This window comes from Macaca nemestrina, chromosome 14, assembly GCF_043159975.1.
Source record: "Macaca nemestrina isolate mMacNem1 chromosome 14, mMacNem.hap1, whole genome shotgun sequence".
NCBI classification, from domain to species: Eukaryota; Metazoa; Chordata; class Mammalia; order Primates; family Cercopithecidae; genus Macaca; species Macaca nemestrina.
Genome location: NC_092138.1, coordinates 30,585,088 through 30,601,525, shown reverse-complemented (window position 1 = coordinate 30,601,525; position 16,438 = coordinate 30,585,088). Strand labels below are relative to the sequence as shown.

Here is a 16,438-nt window from a genome sequence, read left to right as displayed (position 1 = left end):
TTTTCCCAGGTGGCGGTTTCCTTCCTAGAAGAAAACTTTCTGGCTCCGGGACCATGCTAATCTTCTCCCCATGGGTTCAGTTTTAGTATATGGGCTCAGAGAACGCCTAAACAAAACCTTTCCAATAAAAAGTATTTCCCTTTAGATAGCACTTTAACTGATTAATAAATACACTTTGTGCCTGATTGATGAGAGTCATTCAACTCGGTTTAAAAGGCTGAAGGATAATTTTGTTGCTTTACCTTCTAAAATGCTTTTGGCCAGCAAACTGGGGGCTCTGACTTGCCTCTGGTATACAGTTTTGCGCTCGAAATTATTCTGTTTCCCAGAAAGCCCCTTCTTGTCCTGTAAACACAAGAAACATCATCAATAATGCCCTGAAAGAAAACGGGGGCGAGAAGGGGAAGGACGGGATGTCAGTAAGTCTTCTAGAAACTCTCCCCCTTCTAAATGTATTGAATTTTCCCATTCCGTGTGAAAAATAATTACAAACGAATTACTATCAGCACCCAATAATCCTAGGGCAAAGAGCTGGAATCTCCACTGGTGAGCTGGGCCCCCTGCTTTCTCCAGCACAGTCACTCTAGACTTCAGACCTATGGCCAGAAGTGAGGGGACATCCCGGAGGGAAGTGAAAAAGTGAAATCCCTTTCAGGGGGGCGCCCGACCTCAAGAGATGGCTGCAGCCAGGCTGGGTCCTGGGAGCCCACCTGTCGGGTAGAAGGTGCCCAGGGTCTGCTGTTAAGCAGTGAGGCCAGGCGGATTTCTCCCTGCGGCAGGGCGGGCACGGTGGAGTGACAGGGTAATGAAGAGATAAGGGTCTCCTGGGTCCAGCTGCGAACTCCAAATTTGCGCTTTACAGTCGCCCGCCCTCGCCTCCGCAGTCACCGCCAGCTGGTGGGATTCTGAGGCCTCCCACGCCCGCGCCCTATCCAGCATATGCTACAGAGAACGCGTGGGAACGCAGGGCCGGCGATGACCCATGCGGGACGCGGGAGGAGGCCAAACCCAGGACCAGGTGCCCATGGCGTCCAGCGCGCTCTCCCGGGCCCTGAAGAGGCGTTCCAGTGGGGTTGCGACCTTCAGTATGCCTGGCGATCCACTCCCCAGCTCCTCTCCGCCAAAAAGTAACATTGAAAATCTTCCCTGGTCCTGAGTCTGGGAGGAGGCCCTGTGAAGCCTCGTTTGCTGAGCTCTCCCTGTCCAGGCGCATATGGAAACAAATACAACAACCGAGGTTCAAGAGCCTCTCTCAGAAAGAAAACCCTGGCTCTCCTCGCAGCTGGAGTCCTCCGATGGGAAGCAGCAGAGACCCTCCACTTGCTCTTAGGTAGTCTGCAGGGACGGTAGCTTCGGATTGATGACCTTGGGTTGCAGGCATCTAATTTCTCATACACTTTGTGTCTCATCTGTAAAATGAGTGTTCTGGATATCTCAAACGTCCAGGTGACCGCGGAAGCACCGAGTGCATGCGTGCTGCGTGGTTCTTTTTCTCCACCATCACTAGTACAGCAGCGACGAGTCTGGAGCTGCACGCCGCGCTGTGGATCAACCACTCTCCCCCCAACCCCTCCCTCAACACCACGAAAATACACTTTTAAATGTAAAAAAATAAAAACAAATTGATTTTCTCACGATGTTCCAAATGGGCCTAATCACTTTCAAGGCCTCTCTACCTGCTTTTTAAGAAAAAACATTTCCCAAGTTCCCCAGAGATGCCTACTTTCTCCCTCCCGACCCTGCTTGCCAGTGTAGGCAGAAAAGCGTTCTTACCACCCTTCCTAGTGAGAGACAGGCGCCGCAAGACCCTGGGCGCGGGGGTGTGGACAGCTGCCCCGTTCCCCTCCAACTCTCCCACCTCCATTGTGGCCTGGGATGCCCCAGGGGGGCGCGTCCCGGGCCGGGCGGGTACGCACCTCGGTGGCCTGCTGCCTCCGGAGCGCCACCTGGGCGGCCATGACGCGCTGTCGCTCCACCACCAGCAGGCAGTTGGCGCACTGGCAGTCGCGCCAGCGACAGAAGCGCTTGTGGCCCTTCAGGCAGGACACCACGCCGTGGTTGCGGCAGCGCGCGCACTTGGGCGTGCGGCTCAGCTTGCGCGGCTCCGCGCCGCCGCCCGCAGGAGTGCAGCGCTCTGGGGGACCGGTGCCGGCGGGTGAGGCCTGAGGCGCGAGCGGCGGCCTCGGCTGCAGTCTCCCCTGCTGCTCCGGCTGGCCAGGCATCCCAGGGGACGCGCCTGCCTCTTCGCCGTCACCCTCTTCTTCCGCGTCTTCGTCCACCTCGTCGTCATCCTCGTCGTCCTCACCGTCCCCGTCGGCCGGCGGCGGGCTGGGCTCTGGGGGCGTTGACCGCTGCGCCCCGCAGCCGTCCTCTTCTAGCTCCAGGCTCTCGACATCGATCTCCCAGTCCCCGGCCGCCAAGCCAGCCTGCGGGTCGGCCATGGCGCTCGGAGCTTCGCTGGGGCCTGAGCTCGGCGGCCCTCACTCTGGGGAAACACAAAGAAATCCAAAGACCCACCGACCGCCGTCAGGGACCATCCCTGAGCCTCCGGCCCAAAGCTCCTGGTCTGCCCGCCTCCGGCCCCTTGAGTTATCCTGTTCTCATTACATGTCCCTCACTTCCAGGCCACACGTGCCTTTCTTGTATCTCTAGGGCCCCCAGGGATCTACAACCCAAGAAAGGTTTTATTTTATTAATTCTAAGTGCTCTGTAAGTACCTGACCTTTAACCGTAGCCCTCTCTGGCTTTACACAGGCTTTCCGGACAAGTCCCTGGGTAACTCACTTATCACACACACAAAATATTGTATCCAACTAGGCTGGCCCAGGCCACTTGTCAGATTTCCCCATACTCAAGTAGTAAGGCCATGATGCATATGAAACTATCCGTGGAAGAACTGTTTTCCTTTCATTACAAGTGGCCCTTCAGACCCACTGAAGTACCACTCCATGCTTCCCAAATGCCTCTCATCAGCCTACATCACCACAAGGACCCCTCCTTGGGCTTGAAGAGGTCCTCTCACCCCCCTCCCCAAAATAATCAACTGAAAACCAAAATTTTGTTGTCATTAGACTCCCATAGGGGCAAAGAGCACAAAGCTACAGATGCCCGTCCAGCCTTAATAGTACTTGGGGCGCCACAGGGCTGAGCTGTGTGGGCTCTCTATACTTAGGGCTTGGTTTACATCTTTAAGGCAAGGCATTCAAGTCAAACAGAAAAGGTGAAGGATGATTCACGCCCTTTGCCCTCCCTGACACCCCGAGCGGCATCACAGCACTCACCAAAACTTTGAGGCCCGGGCTGGTAGCCCAGTCAAAAGATATCCAGTTTTAGGATCTGGCGCTAGGGCTGCTGGCTGTGCATGCAAACAGAAATCGGGGTCGCTACCCTCAACCACGAAATCGGGAGCTGATAGCTGGAGGCCCGGAAAGAACCCACTGGATGGTGGAGAGGAGGGAGAAGGTGGAGGGAAGGAGAGAGGAAGCCAGTCAAGTCCTCAGCGACCTAGCCCAGCACATCCCGAACTCTGCAAAGTTCTGCTCGGTCTTCTGCAGCCTCGGGCGCCTCACCTTGCTGAGGCCGCTTTCGGCTTCCTCTGACCCAAGCTGGGCGGGAAAGGTCGGGCCGCCCCCGCCTGGCTCAGATCGCGAGCTCACCGAGCGGGCGAGCGCAGCTGCACTCAGCGCAGCGCCACTGGCTTCTGTCGCCAAAGTGCGCTCCCCTTCCTAGTATTATCCGCTCGGGCCCCAGAGCTTTACGTCCTCTGATTGGCCGGTTGTCAGGCGGTGTGTACACTGATTGGCCAAGGCACGCCGGCTGGGCGCCCTCCGCCTCTCGCGGTCTACACTCTCCTCCCTGAAGCGCTCCGCCAGAATCCGCCCGCCGGGCCTTCGGTGCAGCCGGGTCGCCTGTCCAGAATTTAAACCCGACGTATGACGGTGCCTGCAAGAGAGAAGTCGCCATTTATCTCGCGGACTGGGAAACAAGCAGAGATACACTCTGAGGAATGTAAGAGAAGGTAATAAACGACAAGAAAGAGATCAGAAGGACCAGTATTGGTCTCTATCAGCATCACAAGTATTTCGGCGACTCAATCAATAATTAATCTAAACTGGGCCTAAAAATGATGCCTCTCTATCTATCGGGGCGTACAGCGACATCCTTCTTTCTCCTGCAAGAGTGCATCAGTGGTTACCTGGCACCGAAGCTCCTAGTTAGCATACAAATGGCCTGTTGATATTTCTGTGTCTAGTGCCAAGTATTCTCGAAGTGCCAAATAGTTCCTCATTAACCTTCACCGAGCCCGTGTGGCAGGTGGCCAAGTCAACTACAAGTCACTTACATTTTTCTGCTGTATCAGTTGCTATTACGGTTAATTTGAGGAAGATCAGAAATGCATGCTATTAAGAGATTTAGGTGAATCCATTCACCCTAAGCATGCATTAAACAAACCTCTTTTTAAAAAAAAAAGACTGCTTTTTAGTGTGCATAGTTGTATTTATAGACTTTCTAATGACTCCCTCAAAAAATCCTTTACAAAATGTTTAACAATAAAAAAAATTCCAACATATTAAAAGAAGGAATTAGTCTTCTAATTAAACTCTGCTTTACATTTCTTGAACTCCATTTAAAGTAATATGGACGCTTTTCTAACTGCATCTGTAAATAATCAAGACCTCTCAAGTATGATCTGTTAAGGAGACTTTACAAAATTGAGTGTCATCGCACTGAGCACATAGTAGGCCTGCAACAAATACTTGTTGAAAGGTGGAAATTCCTGACGTAATTCAAACCTTACTTTTCTCCGAGTCTGTCAGAATGTTAAAAGTTAACCTGGCTCCGAGAGGTGGAAACAAAGGCAGCTTAGGAACTACCGTGGAACGCGACCTGCCAGAAGCACCATTCTCAAGCCTTTAGCGATGTTGGAAAGTTCCTCCCCGGTGACCAGGCACTGGGATTCCCATTTGTACGAGTGCTTCTTCCCAGAGCCTCTTGCGAAGCCCAATGAAGGAAGCAGAGAAACAGTCCTGCTTATTCTCTTCGGCTTTTCCGTAGCTCTGGAGACTCAGAGGGTGACTTGGGAGCGGTGCGCGCTCCGACAAGGGACAGGGGGTCACACAGACTGTTACTTCCTCTCCCTTGACACCACCTTGTAACACCAGGTTCTTTTTGCACATTTTTAATACCCACTCATCAAAGCACATTTCCTTCACCTGCACTGGAGCGTTTAAATTCTTGACAGCAGCAGAAATATGTTCCTATCCCAATTTTTTCCATCGACGAAACTGAGGTTCAGAGAGGAGCCCTGGATCACCCAGTAGTCTCGGGAAGAGCAATGGACCTGTTGATGTCTGTTCTGAAGTCCCAGAAACTTTGCAGAGTCCCTCACTCCCAGCAAGAAAGACTCGCTGTGGGTTTGCTTTTTTAAATTGTATTCTCCTGCACCCCTTCTGATTTTAGTACATGGTATTACTACCAGCAGCCCTCCTGTAACAGGACCGAGCACGTTTTTATCAAATCATTCTGTTTTTTCACCGTGTTCCCCTGCTAGCTACATTTCTGCCTTCACGGCATTTCAGTGCTTCTGCCCCAGGACGTGTATGCAAACTACAAACCCCCACCACCGCTGGCTGTATGTGCATGCGGTTGGCAGGCTGGGCTTTTATTTTATTTATTGCTTTTAAGGTTAGGGGTGGTGGTAAGGAGATGAAATCATTAGCCCTTCACCAGTTGTTCTAAATGTTAAGAAACAAAATCAAGAAAGTAGGTTTGCTAACTTTGGAAAACTAGATTGAGGGGAAGGGGGACCGGAGAAGAAACAGGAGGAGAAAGAGGTGTAAGCCTCTTTTTCCAAAACTGAAAGTAAACGAGCAGCCAGCAGCTCTTGAACTAGTTCGAAATTTTAAAACTGCTGCATAAGGAGGAAACAAGCGGGATTTGTGTACAATAAACCACGCTGGCTGAGGCCAAATGGGAGATGGGACTGCAGGTCCCAGCGTATGCAGAGAACAAGGCCCTCAGAATGTTCCAGCAGAGCCACCAGCCTTCCTCTTGCGTGTGCTCCATCCGTACTGACATAGGGAAAGCTGAGCCCCAGTGCTTCCTGGAGGACCTCAGGCCGTGGGTCCCAGCGCGGTGGGCTTAAGATTGTTCCCTCCCCTAGCTCTTAGCTCACCTCTAGCGAAAACGCGCCACTGCTCTCTCCAGACATTTTGCCCATCTCCACGTGCCCCGCCAGTCCCACCCTCCCTACACACCAGTCTGCGGCACAGGGGAACAAGCAGCTGTAATCATAACTCACTTGAATTACACTCAATCCCTCCGCCCGGAATGCCTCCAGAGAATCAGGATCCCAGCAATTACTGGGAAACGAGGTCGTGGGGCGGGGCGAGGAGGAGGAGAAAGGAGGGTCTTCATCCTGGGACGAACTTCAGGAAGTCCGAGAAGCTCCGATATTGAATGGGAAAATAAGTACATTTGGGGGAAGGGGAGGAGTAATTGTCATAGTTTTTACCAGATTGTGAAAGGAATCTACTGCTGCTCGAACTGTTTAGTAAATTAAATATTCAGAGGGAATAGGAGCCAGAGAGCCTGGGATGGAGCTGTTTGTTCCACTAGCTAGGTGATCTTGGTCACTTATTTTTCTGCGGCTCAGTTGCCTCATCTGCAAAGGGGAAAGAGTAGCCTGCCTTGGCCCGACTCCGCAATTATGAGGATAGCACGTCTTCACAGGTTAGGAGTTCGGTACAGACGTTGATTCCCGAGGTGGCAGCACAGGCAGTCCGGGAAGGCCTGGCCAAAGCGTGCCTTGAAAACTTGATTGAAAGGCGAGGGCTCAAGGAATTCAGCTCCCCTCTCGAGGTCCCTCTCTTAAAAGGGGTCAGGCCGTGACTGAGGACCTGGTGAGGTGAGGAAACAGAAGTCCTTTGCCTTGTAAACCGACACCAAATTACAAAGTACAATTCGGAGTCCCTCCTGTAAATTACAAAGCAACTGGGCGGCTGTTGACTCGGCCCAGGGAGCTAGGCTGGCGGGGTTTGCCTCTTGGAACTGACCGGCGTGGGGCCCCCTTCCCCCTCTGCCTCCCTCTCCCTTTACCCCAAATCTCTCTCGCCCTGTATCCCTTCCCTTTCTGGCGCAGCTTGGACCCACCGAATCTCTCTTTGGGCGAGTCACGCAATGAAACCTGAACAAAAATAGAAGGAGGCCCAGCACTTTGGGAGGCCAAGGTGGGTGGATTGCTTGAGTCCAGGAGTTCGAGACCAACCTCGGCCACAGGACGAAGCCCCGTCTCTACTTAAAATACAAAAAATTAGCCGGGCGTGGCGGCATGCGCCTGTAGTCCCAGCTATTCAGGAGGCTGAGGTGGGAGGATCGCTTGAGTCTGAGAAGTCGAGGCTGCAAGAGAGCCGAGATCGCGCCACTGCACTGTAGCCTTAGGCGACAGGAGTGAGACTCTGTCGAGAGAGAGAGAGAGAGAGAGAGAGAGAGAGAGAGAGAGAGAGAGAGAGACTCTTCGTTGTTGTTTTTTCCTGGATGAGGGTAGTTTTCCTTTTTTCTTCAAACACCCTGCCACAAATTTTAAAATAAAATAAACAAAAGAGGAAAGTGAGTTTCAAATTGGTTCCCGCTCACCCATCAAGTTCCTTTTGCGAATCCCATCCCACCCAGTTGGCCCCGGAGCCAAGCAGCTCATGTGGCTTCCCTCTCGCGCAGCCACATAGACTTGGATCCCTTTCGAGGGTCCTGGCTTCTGCAGCCTGGCCCTGCCACCTCCCACTCCGCTCACAGAGCTAATCGCGGGAGTTGGTCCTGCCCTGAGCGTTCCCCCTACACATCCCCCACCTCCGCCCAGACTCTGTCTGCGCGGACAGCCCAGCTTAGAGGCCGAGCACCGGGGTCTCGGAGCCTGACAGAGGCGTGTTAGAATGCGGATCTGCCCCTTTCTGGCTAGGGATAGTGAGAAGGTCCCTTAACCTTCCTCTGTGCCTCACTATCCTCAACTGCAAAATGGGGTTCACCTAAAAGGAGGCGACTCGTGTAGATGCCCTAGCACGGTGACCCGCCCATACTGAACATTCAGTACTTGGGAGTAATTTGTGCTATTTTTGTGGTTATTTTAACTCCATTAGCTAGGCTGCAGAGAGCCCGAGGCTGGGGGAAATCCGAAGCCCGATTTCCTCCCTATTCCACCCAACTTTCCAGTTTTGGAGTCCTCCAGAGGAGGCTGGGGATCGGCGGGAACCCTCTCCCTCCACCTTCAGCCTAAGTCGCCTTGTTAAATCAACCTGCCGCGAGCGCCCAGGGTGGCGACTGACATTTGAAAACGTTTAAGCATCCCAATAGAAGTGCTTTGCTGTGGCCGGCTGGGCTGTGGTTTCTCCAGAGCTGACCTCGAAGGCACCTCTTTCTGTGGAAAGCTACTCAACGTTGTACCGTCTCACGACTTTGACCGGCTGCGGACGCGGGGAAATAAATAATCCCAGATGGGATTGCGGAGATATGATTTCCCAATTTACTTTGCGTAATCAAATATACGACCTGTCACAAGTCATGGGGGTGGAAGAGGGGAGATTGCGGGAGATAATTGCTCTCCACCAGGCTGTTAGAATTCTCCCTTTCCCTGCTCCGCTCGTCAAAAAGCTGAACAAAAAGGACGGTGCAATCTAGACTCTCATCTCTCCTCCGCGGAAAGTAGGACTTAAATCATAGACGCATAAGGCCGAATGAGACGCGCTGAGTCCACTCCCTCGATTTACAAAGGAAAGGAAAACTGAAGCTCAGAGAAGTTCATGGGAGTTTCTAAGGAACATACAGCTAGAACAGTGGCTGTGCGGGGTCAAAGAGTAACTCCAGCTCCATGCCTTCATACAGTCTTTTTAAATGTACTCTTTGCAGCGGGATAGGGAGTCAGACTATGAAGTAATAGTCCCTTCCTAACATATCTATCTAGAGGATCTGCCAGCCTGCCTGTCCCAATCCCCGGCAGCTTCCATCCTCCATGCTGGGAAACGTGGCTCAATTCACTTGGGGGGCTAGTAGCAGCCAGGAGATGAGGCAACTGCAGACTTTCTTGACTTCTCAGTATTCATTCCAAATGATCCTCAGGGGAGGCAGATACTGCGGGCTGTACTGGGGCCTGGGTTCACCCTTGGAGCTGTGGCCTTGCTGTGGAAGGCAGCCCTGAGAAGGCATGTGGCTGACTGCCATATCAGGAGACACACAGCTCTCCAGCTCCGAGAGCGGGCCTCGTGACTAACTGACACAGTAAACCCTTAACTCTGAGAACTTTCCACTCCCTACTCCCATTCTATTTTGGGGTTTTACATTTCAAGGGGGCAGACTTTATCCACACTGAAATCACTCTCCATATTTTCCCAACAGTCTAACAACCAGGTAGAGAGGAATCAAGGGTTGGGGGGATACCAAGTGTTGGTAGGGCAGGTGCTATGATGAAAAGTTAATTTCTTCCATGTGTATGAACCCCTCAGCAAGTCTTTTCACCCTCCTGGGCCTGGGCTTCCTTGACTGTAAAGTGAAGGAGGGAAGTTCATTGATTTCTAGGTTTTGTCTCAAACGTCAAAGACTATAACAAATCTTAGCTCCCATCTGATGGACTGCTTGCTCAGGCAGCAAGATCAAGGGTATGAAGAAAGCCCAAGCTGGACAAGAGGAGAGGAGAAGGAAAAGAAGGTGGTGTGTGGGGAATTAGAAACAAGCTTTGGCATTGGTTTTGACATTTTGGTAATATTTTTGCTCCTCTATGCTACTGCTATTAATCTTACCTAGTTAAAAATGTGGGTGGAATCTATCAACTAGCAAAACAATGGGACATGGAGTAGTTTCACAAAAGATTCAGTTTCCTAGAGCCCAGATCCAAGAGGATTCGTCCAAGTGACAAAGAAAGTTGCCACAATTCACAAAGGTTCCATGATCCTGTGGCTTCCAGGTCAGGTTCATTCTGACCAGACTTTAAGCCAAAAATTATCAGGCTTCTTTAGCCCTGTCCTGTGCGAAGCTGACTCTGAGGTCTGAGTTTCAGCTGTGTGGAGGGCTGAAATATTTCCTTCCCTGTCAGCCTCAGGAGGGCCCTCTGAAAAGTGTTCTTGCTGGAGGAGGGATTCCCCCCAACTCTGCCAGAAGAATCCCTATGCTCAAATTTTACCCAAGCCTGGGAGAAGACTTGCCCAGAACACATGCTCCATAGTGTTTTTCGGGATGGAGTGGGAGTGAGGAAGGAGTATCTCAGAGGAGGGATCAGACTATACTCGGCTCTGTCGTTGGATAGCCAGCGACTCCCCATGATGTCCAGGTGACTGAAGTGTGATCCTATGTTTTGCAGCCAACTGGCAAAAGCACAGACACCTTTAAAGAGTACTTGACCTGCCTAAGAGAAGGATTATTTTTGTCCATGAAATAAGTAGCGGCCGGGCGCGGTGGCTCAAGCCTGTAATCCCAGCACTTTGGGAGGCCCAGGCGGGCGGATCACAAGGTCAGGAGATCGAGACCATCCTGGCTAACACGTTAAACCCCGTCTCTACTAAAAAATACAAAAAATTAGCCGGGCGAGGTGGCGGGCGCCTGTAGTCCCAGCTACTCGGGAGGCTGAGGCAGAAGAATGGCGTAAACCCGGGAGGCAGAGCTTGTAGTGAGCCGAGATTGCGCCACTGCACTCCAGCCTGGGTGACAGAGCGAGACTCCGTCTCAAAAAAGAAAGAAAGAAAGAAAGAAAGAAAGAAAGAAAGAAAGAAAGAAAGAAAGAAAGAAAGAAAGAAAGAAAGAAAGAAAGAAAGAAGCAAAAAATACATAGTAAGACTCCAGGGAGTCTCCTGTTCTACTCCTGGTTTTGCCAACTGAAGTAACCCTCGACCTTGGGCCACTTTTCTCACCATCACCACTTTAGGCTTCTGCAAAATGAAGAAGTTGAAGTGAAACCAAATCACCTTCCCATATATTTTTTGTAGTTCTAAGTGGGGTGAGAAAATGGAAAAGGCCTACTCGAGGGTTTCTCCACGGGGATGTGGGGGCGGGGTAGGAGAAAGAGGGGACAAGGAGAGACCAAAGCCAGCTTCCAGCGCGCTCCTTGTAACAAGGCGCCACATAAATTTTAAGGGCCTGGAAGAAATCTTCTTTTTGATAATGCTGACCTCGGAAAGCAGGCGGTGTTCTAAAGGAGGGAGATGAGCAAGTTCCAAGGGGGCGGACGAAAGTGAAATGTCACTTGCTTCCCACTGACTTAACGCAGCAGGAGCGCAGGTGCAAGAAATCCCCGTCCCTCCCTCCGGCCAACCCCCGCGCCCCACCAACCCCCGCCCCAACCCTCCACTCCTGCTCCCTCCCTACTTTCGCCGAAAATTTATTGACGAGGTGAGGCCAGGCTAACAAAACTGCAACCCCAGGCGCTTTGGGCCCCATAAGAATGCTTTGATCCTCCCCCAGCATCTAGTGGTCCCCAGCCGATTGCGTGGCCAAACGCCAGGGCTACCCGCCGCGGGCGCAGCGGGAGGAGGCCGCGCGGGGGCTCTGTGGGGAGGATGCACCGACCTGCGCTCAGCAGCCGGTCGTGAGACCCAGCATCCCCGGGTTCCGCGGCCTCCGCGCTCCCTCCGCGTTAAATCATCGCCCAGTCGCGCCTTCTTCTCCAGCGGGGTCGGCGGTCGGGGGAGGACAGTGATCGAGCTCGAATTTGGAGAGTCTCCGCTTCCCTGGGGTTTCGATCACTGCTCCTTCTAGCCCTCAAGCGGTTACTCCGAAGAATGACGAAGGGCCCTACTTGCTTAGATTCATGGGATGATTTCACCAAGAAGGAAAAGGGGGAGAAGAAATCACAATTATTGAGGGTCCATCCTTTGTCGGATTCTGTGTCAGACCCTTCCAACTTGGCATTATTGACTCTTCACAACTCTTCATTTTATAGTCAAGGAAGCAGGCTCCGAGAGACTGCCTAGAAAAAACAGAACCCAGATCTGAATTCGAAGCCGTCCCACACCCATTCCGGTACGGTTCCCAGCAGCACTGAGCTAGAGCGGCCCTGATGAAAATGAACTTAGATCCCAGCTGCTTGCGAAGAAAGCCAATCCCAGCCTTCCCAAGCTTACAGGTTTTTTTCCAGAAGAAACCAACTTGATCTCCCTGAACACAAATTCAGCAGGCTCTCATCTCAGAGCTGCCTCCAATCCATCCCATACCCCTTCATCCTTCAATCCTTGGTATTTTCTCCGATCACACCTTCCACTCCTTCAAATTTGCAATTCTCTCCCTGCAGAATCTGCCCTGAAGAGCGAAGGATATTTTTCCATGGGGAACAGAATTTTAGAATTTCTCTTTGTATCCAGTGCGAAAGACTAAAGTTTGGTATAGGAAATCACCCAAAGACAAATCTATACACTGCATAGAACACAGGAAACCTGGGCTCTGAAAACATAAAAGACCCCAAATCATTCCTGGAGCCCTTGTGAAGTTTTGAAAAATTCATTTAACCTCTCTAAACCTCAGTCTCCTCATTTGCAAAATGCACATAATAAATATATATATTTTTGTCAATGACTTCCTAATTTCCAATGAAAAAAAAAAAGCAATTAGAATTCTTTGAAAATTAGAGGCCGGGCGCGGTGGCTCAAGCCTGTAATCCTAGCACTTTGGGAGGCTGAGACGGGCGGATCACGAGGTCAGGAGATCGAGACCATCCTGGCTAACACAATGAAACCCCGTCTCCACTAAAAATACAAAAAAATTAGCCGGGCGTGGTGGCGGCGCCTGTAGTCCCAGCTACTCGGGAGGCTGAGGCAGGAGAATGGCGGGAACCCGGGAGGCGGAGCTTGCAGTGAGCCGAGATCGCGCCACTGCACTCCAGCCTGGGCGACAGAGCGAGACTCCGCCTCAAAAAAAAAAAAAAGAAAGAAAATTAGAAAGCATTTAAAGCAGAAGGTATGAATGAGACTTCTTGTCTTACTTAGTTTGCTTTCTAATCAGGAACCTCACTCCCTGAGTAACAAGTTGGTAAGATCAAATAGGACAAGTCTGGGAAAGGCCACAGAGGGAAATATGGGTGCTGGTTTATTAATTACTGTTCAAGCAATGCCCTTCTCTAAAATGACGCTGCCATTATGTTCCTTCATCAGCCATATAAGAAATCCAGTGCCTAACCTCCCTTGTGGCCAGTGAGGAACAAAGCTCTGGAATGTTTACATAGATTTCCATGTCCCTGTGGAAGCACTGGAAAGGAAATGTCATTCTCACTTTGAAGAGGAGGAGGGATGCAGCAAGGTAATAAACGCTTTCTAAATAAGCAGGTTGATTAAATGTTTTTCATTTCTCTTCAAAGGAAACTCTTATTGTGCAAGAAAGGATGAGTCCAGCTTCAACTCTTACCTCACTCAGCTAAGGCTGGTTTCCAGCTGGCACTGTAAGCTGGGTTGTTTTCTTTTATATTACTTATACTTTTAAATATGGAAATTTTAACAATATACAAAAGTAGGCCAATAATACAAGATCCATTACTATAACCCAGTAGAGTAACACCCATACCTGTATATCCATATGGATATGTAATGTCTATGTATCTATTAACCAGATTCAACAGTTATAATGGACCCATCTTTCTGCCCATCCCTGCTCAGAAAAATCCTTCAGAAAGTCCACTACATTTCTGTCTATTAAAACCTGCAGCTGGCCAGAAGCAGGGGCTCATGCCTGTAATCCCAGCACTTTGGGAGGCTGAGGTGGGCAGACAGTTTAAGCCCAGCAGTCTGAGACCAGCCTGGGCAACATGGCAAAACCTCATCTCTACGAAAAATGCAAAAGTTAGCTAGGCATGGTGGTGCATACCTATAATCCCATCTACTTGGGAGACTGAGGTGAGAGGATCACTTGAGCCCAAGAGGTTGAGGCTGCAGTGAGCCATGATCATGCCACTGCTAAACTCCAGCCTGAGTGACAGAGCAAGACTCCAGTGTCCAAAAAAAAAAAAAAAAAAAGCAAAAACCCTGCAGTCCCATTGATTGAGCTGGTAAGATTTAATTAAACCAATTGAATGGAATTTCTGGAACCTCAGATCTGATATTTTCTAGAATTCACAGTCTTGTGATAAATCATTTGGGCAAGATTCTCATTGAGAACCCAGCTTGATGCCAGTAGACTAGGGACAAAGATATAAGTAGCAGAGGTGAGTCATGACCCCAGATTCTAGAGTCTAGAAACTGAATTCTGTGCAACTTTTCTAACCAATTTGGGTAATTTCTTCCATAGCACACAATAATTACTCCCTCAAAGGGTTCAGGATTCTTACGCTGTTAAGGGTCTAGAATTCATTCCTTTAGCAGAGACTTTATCTCAGCCATGGCTTTAAAACTACAAATCTGTTGTATTCCTCTCCACTTAGAGACTTTTACTCTTTGCCCAGGAGTAGAAACACCTCTTGAGCCCAGCCTAAGACCTCTTCAACTCCATCAAATTCATGTTAACAGACAACTAACAGAATCTCAAAGAACAGTTTTGATGGTTGTTTAGTTTTGTTTTCTACAGTTTTTCTTCACCCTGGTTTGCACAATTCATTCAGACATCTGCACACTTAACTTTCATCCACTTAAGAGTCACAAAGTCAATAGATTTGGCTTATCTTTTCCAAAAGAACTAGATCTGACCTCAGTATACAGTTCAATATACGAAAGCACACAATCAAGTCTCCAATCATGGCATTCTCTTGTAATGTTCCCAGACACTCTGTGCTGTTTGGCAAATCTATAGGGTAATGAATATTAATGGCTCCCATACATGTGGTGTTAAGATTTGCTCAGCCAAAAGTTTTTTCCTGCACTCTCTTTTAAAAATATGTCACTAGAGTTGTCTTAAAAGTAGTTTATACTCTGGCAGCTTTATTTAAATGTCAACCAGATGCAGCGTTTCATTATAATATTTTTTCTTTTTTTTTTTATTTGTTCCTGCAGATTGTTGGTGTTTTAAAACATTTTTTAAAAAATCTTTCTATCTTTTCCTGGCTGAAGATAAAATATTTAAAAGTCGATAAACTTCCTCACTTAACACATGTTTTAATTTTCTTTTCTGGCTACAAGATCCCGGTTCCTGAATTCCAAATGTTTTTCAAGACCCAACTACTTGGGTAGTTACTCTACCCAAGTAGAGTAACTGCATAATTGGGTAGCTTAACGTTCCTGTAATGGTGACGTTTGCACCACAGAAGGGACCTGTCAGTTACAACCTTTTGCCCTCCATTTACAGTTACACACACACTTCCATTCAAAGCTTCTGTTTTCACTTCTTTCCAAAAATACTATCTTTCTGGGCAAAATTTTTCACACAGAAACTCAGCTCTCCAGCAATTTCATTTTCTTTAAGGAAATCTTGAGTAAATTAATTCTTAAGTTATTTGAGGAAGCTAACATACACTGGTTTTAAAACCTAGATTCCTGTGTGTTAATAATTAAAAATTGAAAGAGGAAACTAAGCCTGCAATGAGAAAGACTTTTGAAGCTTTGAAAGTTACAAATAGTAAAAAGTGAAAGTCATTTTAAATCACTTTATAGATTCTACAACATTTATGAAATATTTAGGATGACAGGAGTATTTCCATTTCCCTGAGATTCAATAATTGTAATAAGCATTCATTGCTACAGGGGCATATGTATTTGGTAGGCTCAGATAAATGCAATGTTTTTATCACAGCCACAGGAAAAGTTTTTGCTGCTTATGTTGCTGGTGTTGTTTTTTAAACAACTCGTCTATTTAAAAAAAAAAAAAAGAAAAGAAAAGAAAGCACAGAGAAATAAAAGAAACTCTGATTATCCTGTATTGTGTGCAGAAATACAAAATAAGAATCTAGAAATTTTAGAATATTCAGCTAAAAATCCACATTGTGTGTAAATGGCATTTACCGGGAAGATAGTGATTCTTAACTGTGGAATTTTGTCTAGAAATATTGATAAATTTACATCCTAATGAGATTGATCTCACATTTGGTTTTGCTTACATGTTTATGAAGCATTAAAGTTTGGTTAGCCAAATTTCTCGTACTTGATATATATCAGAAATTGTATTTAAAAGCTTTCCTTCTGTTGTAAAATTAGTTTCCCGAAATGAATAAAACCAATTAAATTGATATGAAAAAGACTAAGGCTGTGGTGCCTTGTTTGGGGAAGGAGATAGCTCAGTAGTACCAACCATTTGATTTCTATTTCTTATTAATTGTTTGCAAAATTTTTAATGAAGACAACCAAACTAGACTATTTTTTAATTAGTCAGTAATTATAACATCCTAACAAAGGATTTCGAGAGTGTAATTTATCACATGCACTGGATTATTCAGGAGTAACAAGCAAGGGCTATTCCACGTGATGCTGCTTGCTTTATGCTACTGTGTTATTTAATATTCATTCTCACAGACCCTGATCCCAGTCCCACCTTTATTGGGCATCTCATCCAA

At 48.5% G+C, this 16,438-nt stretch overlaps 1 protein-coding gene across 5 annotated transcripts in view; it reads right to left on the bottom strand.

Moving 5' to 3' along the window:
- Positions 1-16,438, bottom strand: part of LOC105491802 (doublesex and mab-3 related transcription factor 2) — a 52,979-nt gene that overhangs the window by 5,370 nt on the left and 31,171 nt on the right. The window contains exons 2-4 of one of the 5 annotated variants that reach the window (XM_071077726.1): positions 3,282-3,942; positions 1,917-2,485; positions 243-345 (exon numbers count right to left, since the gene is read on the bottom strand). In XM_071077726.1, the coding sequence (XP_070933827.1) occupies positions 243-345; positions 1,917-2,441 (628 nt within the window). In that variant the 5' untranslated portion in view covers positions 2,442-2,485; positions 3,282-3,942. Of the gene's footprint in view, positions 1-242; positions 346-1,773; positions 1,886-1,916; positions 2,486-3,281; positions 3,943-16,438 lie in introns of those variants that run through there. The other 4 variants (XM_071077728.1, XM_071077724.1, XM_011758480.2 and 1 more) reach the window with 4 other exon arrangements.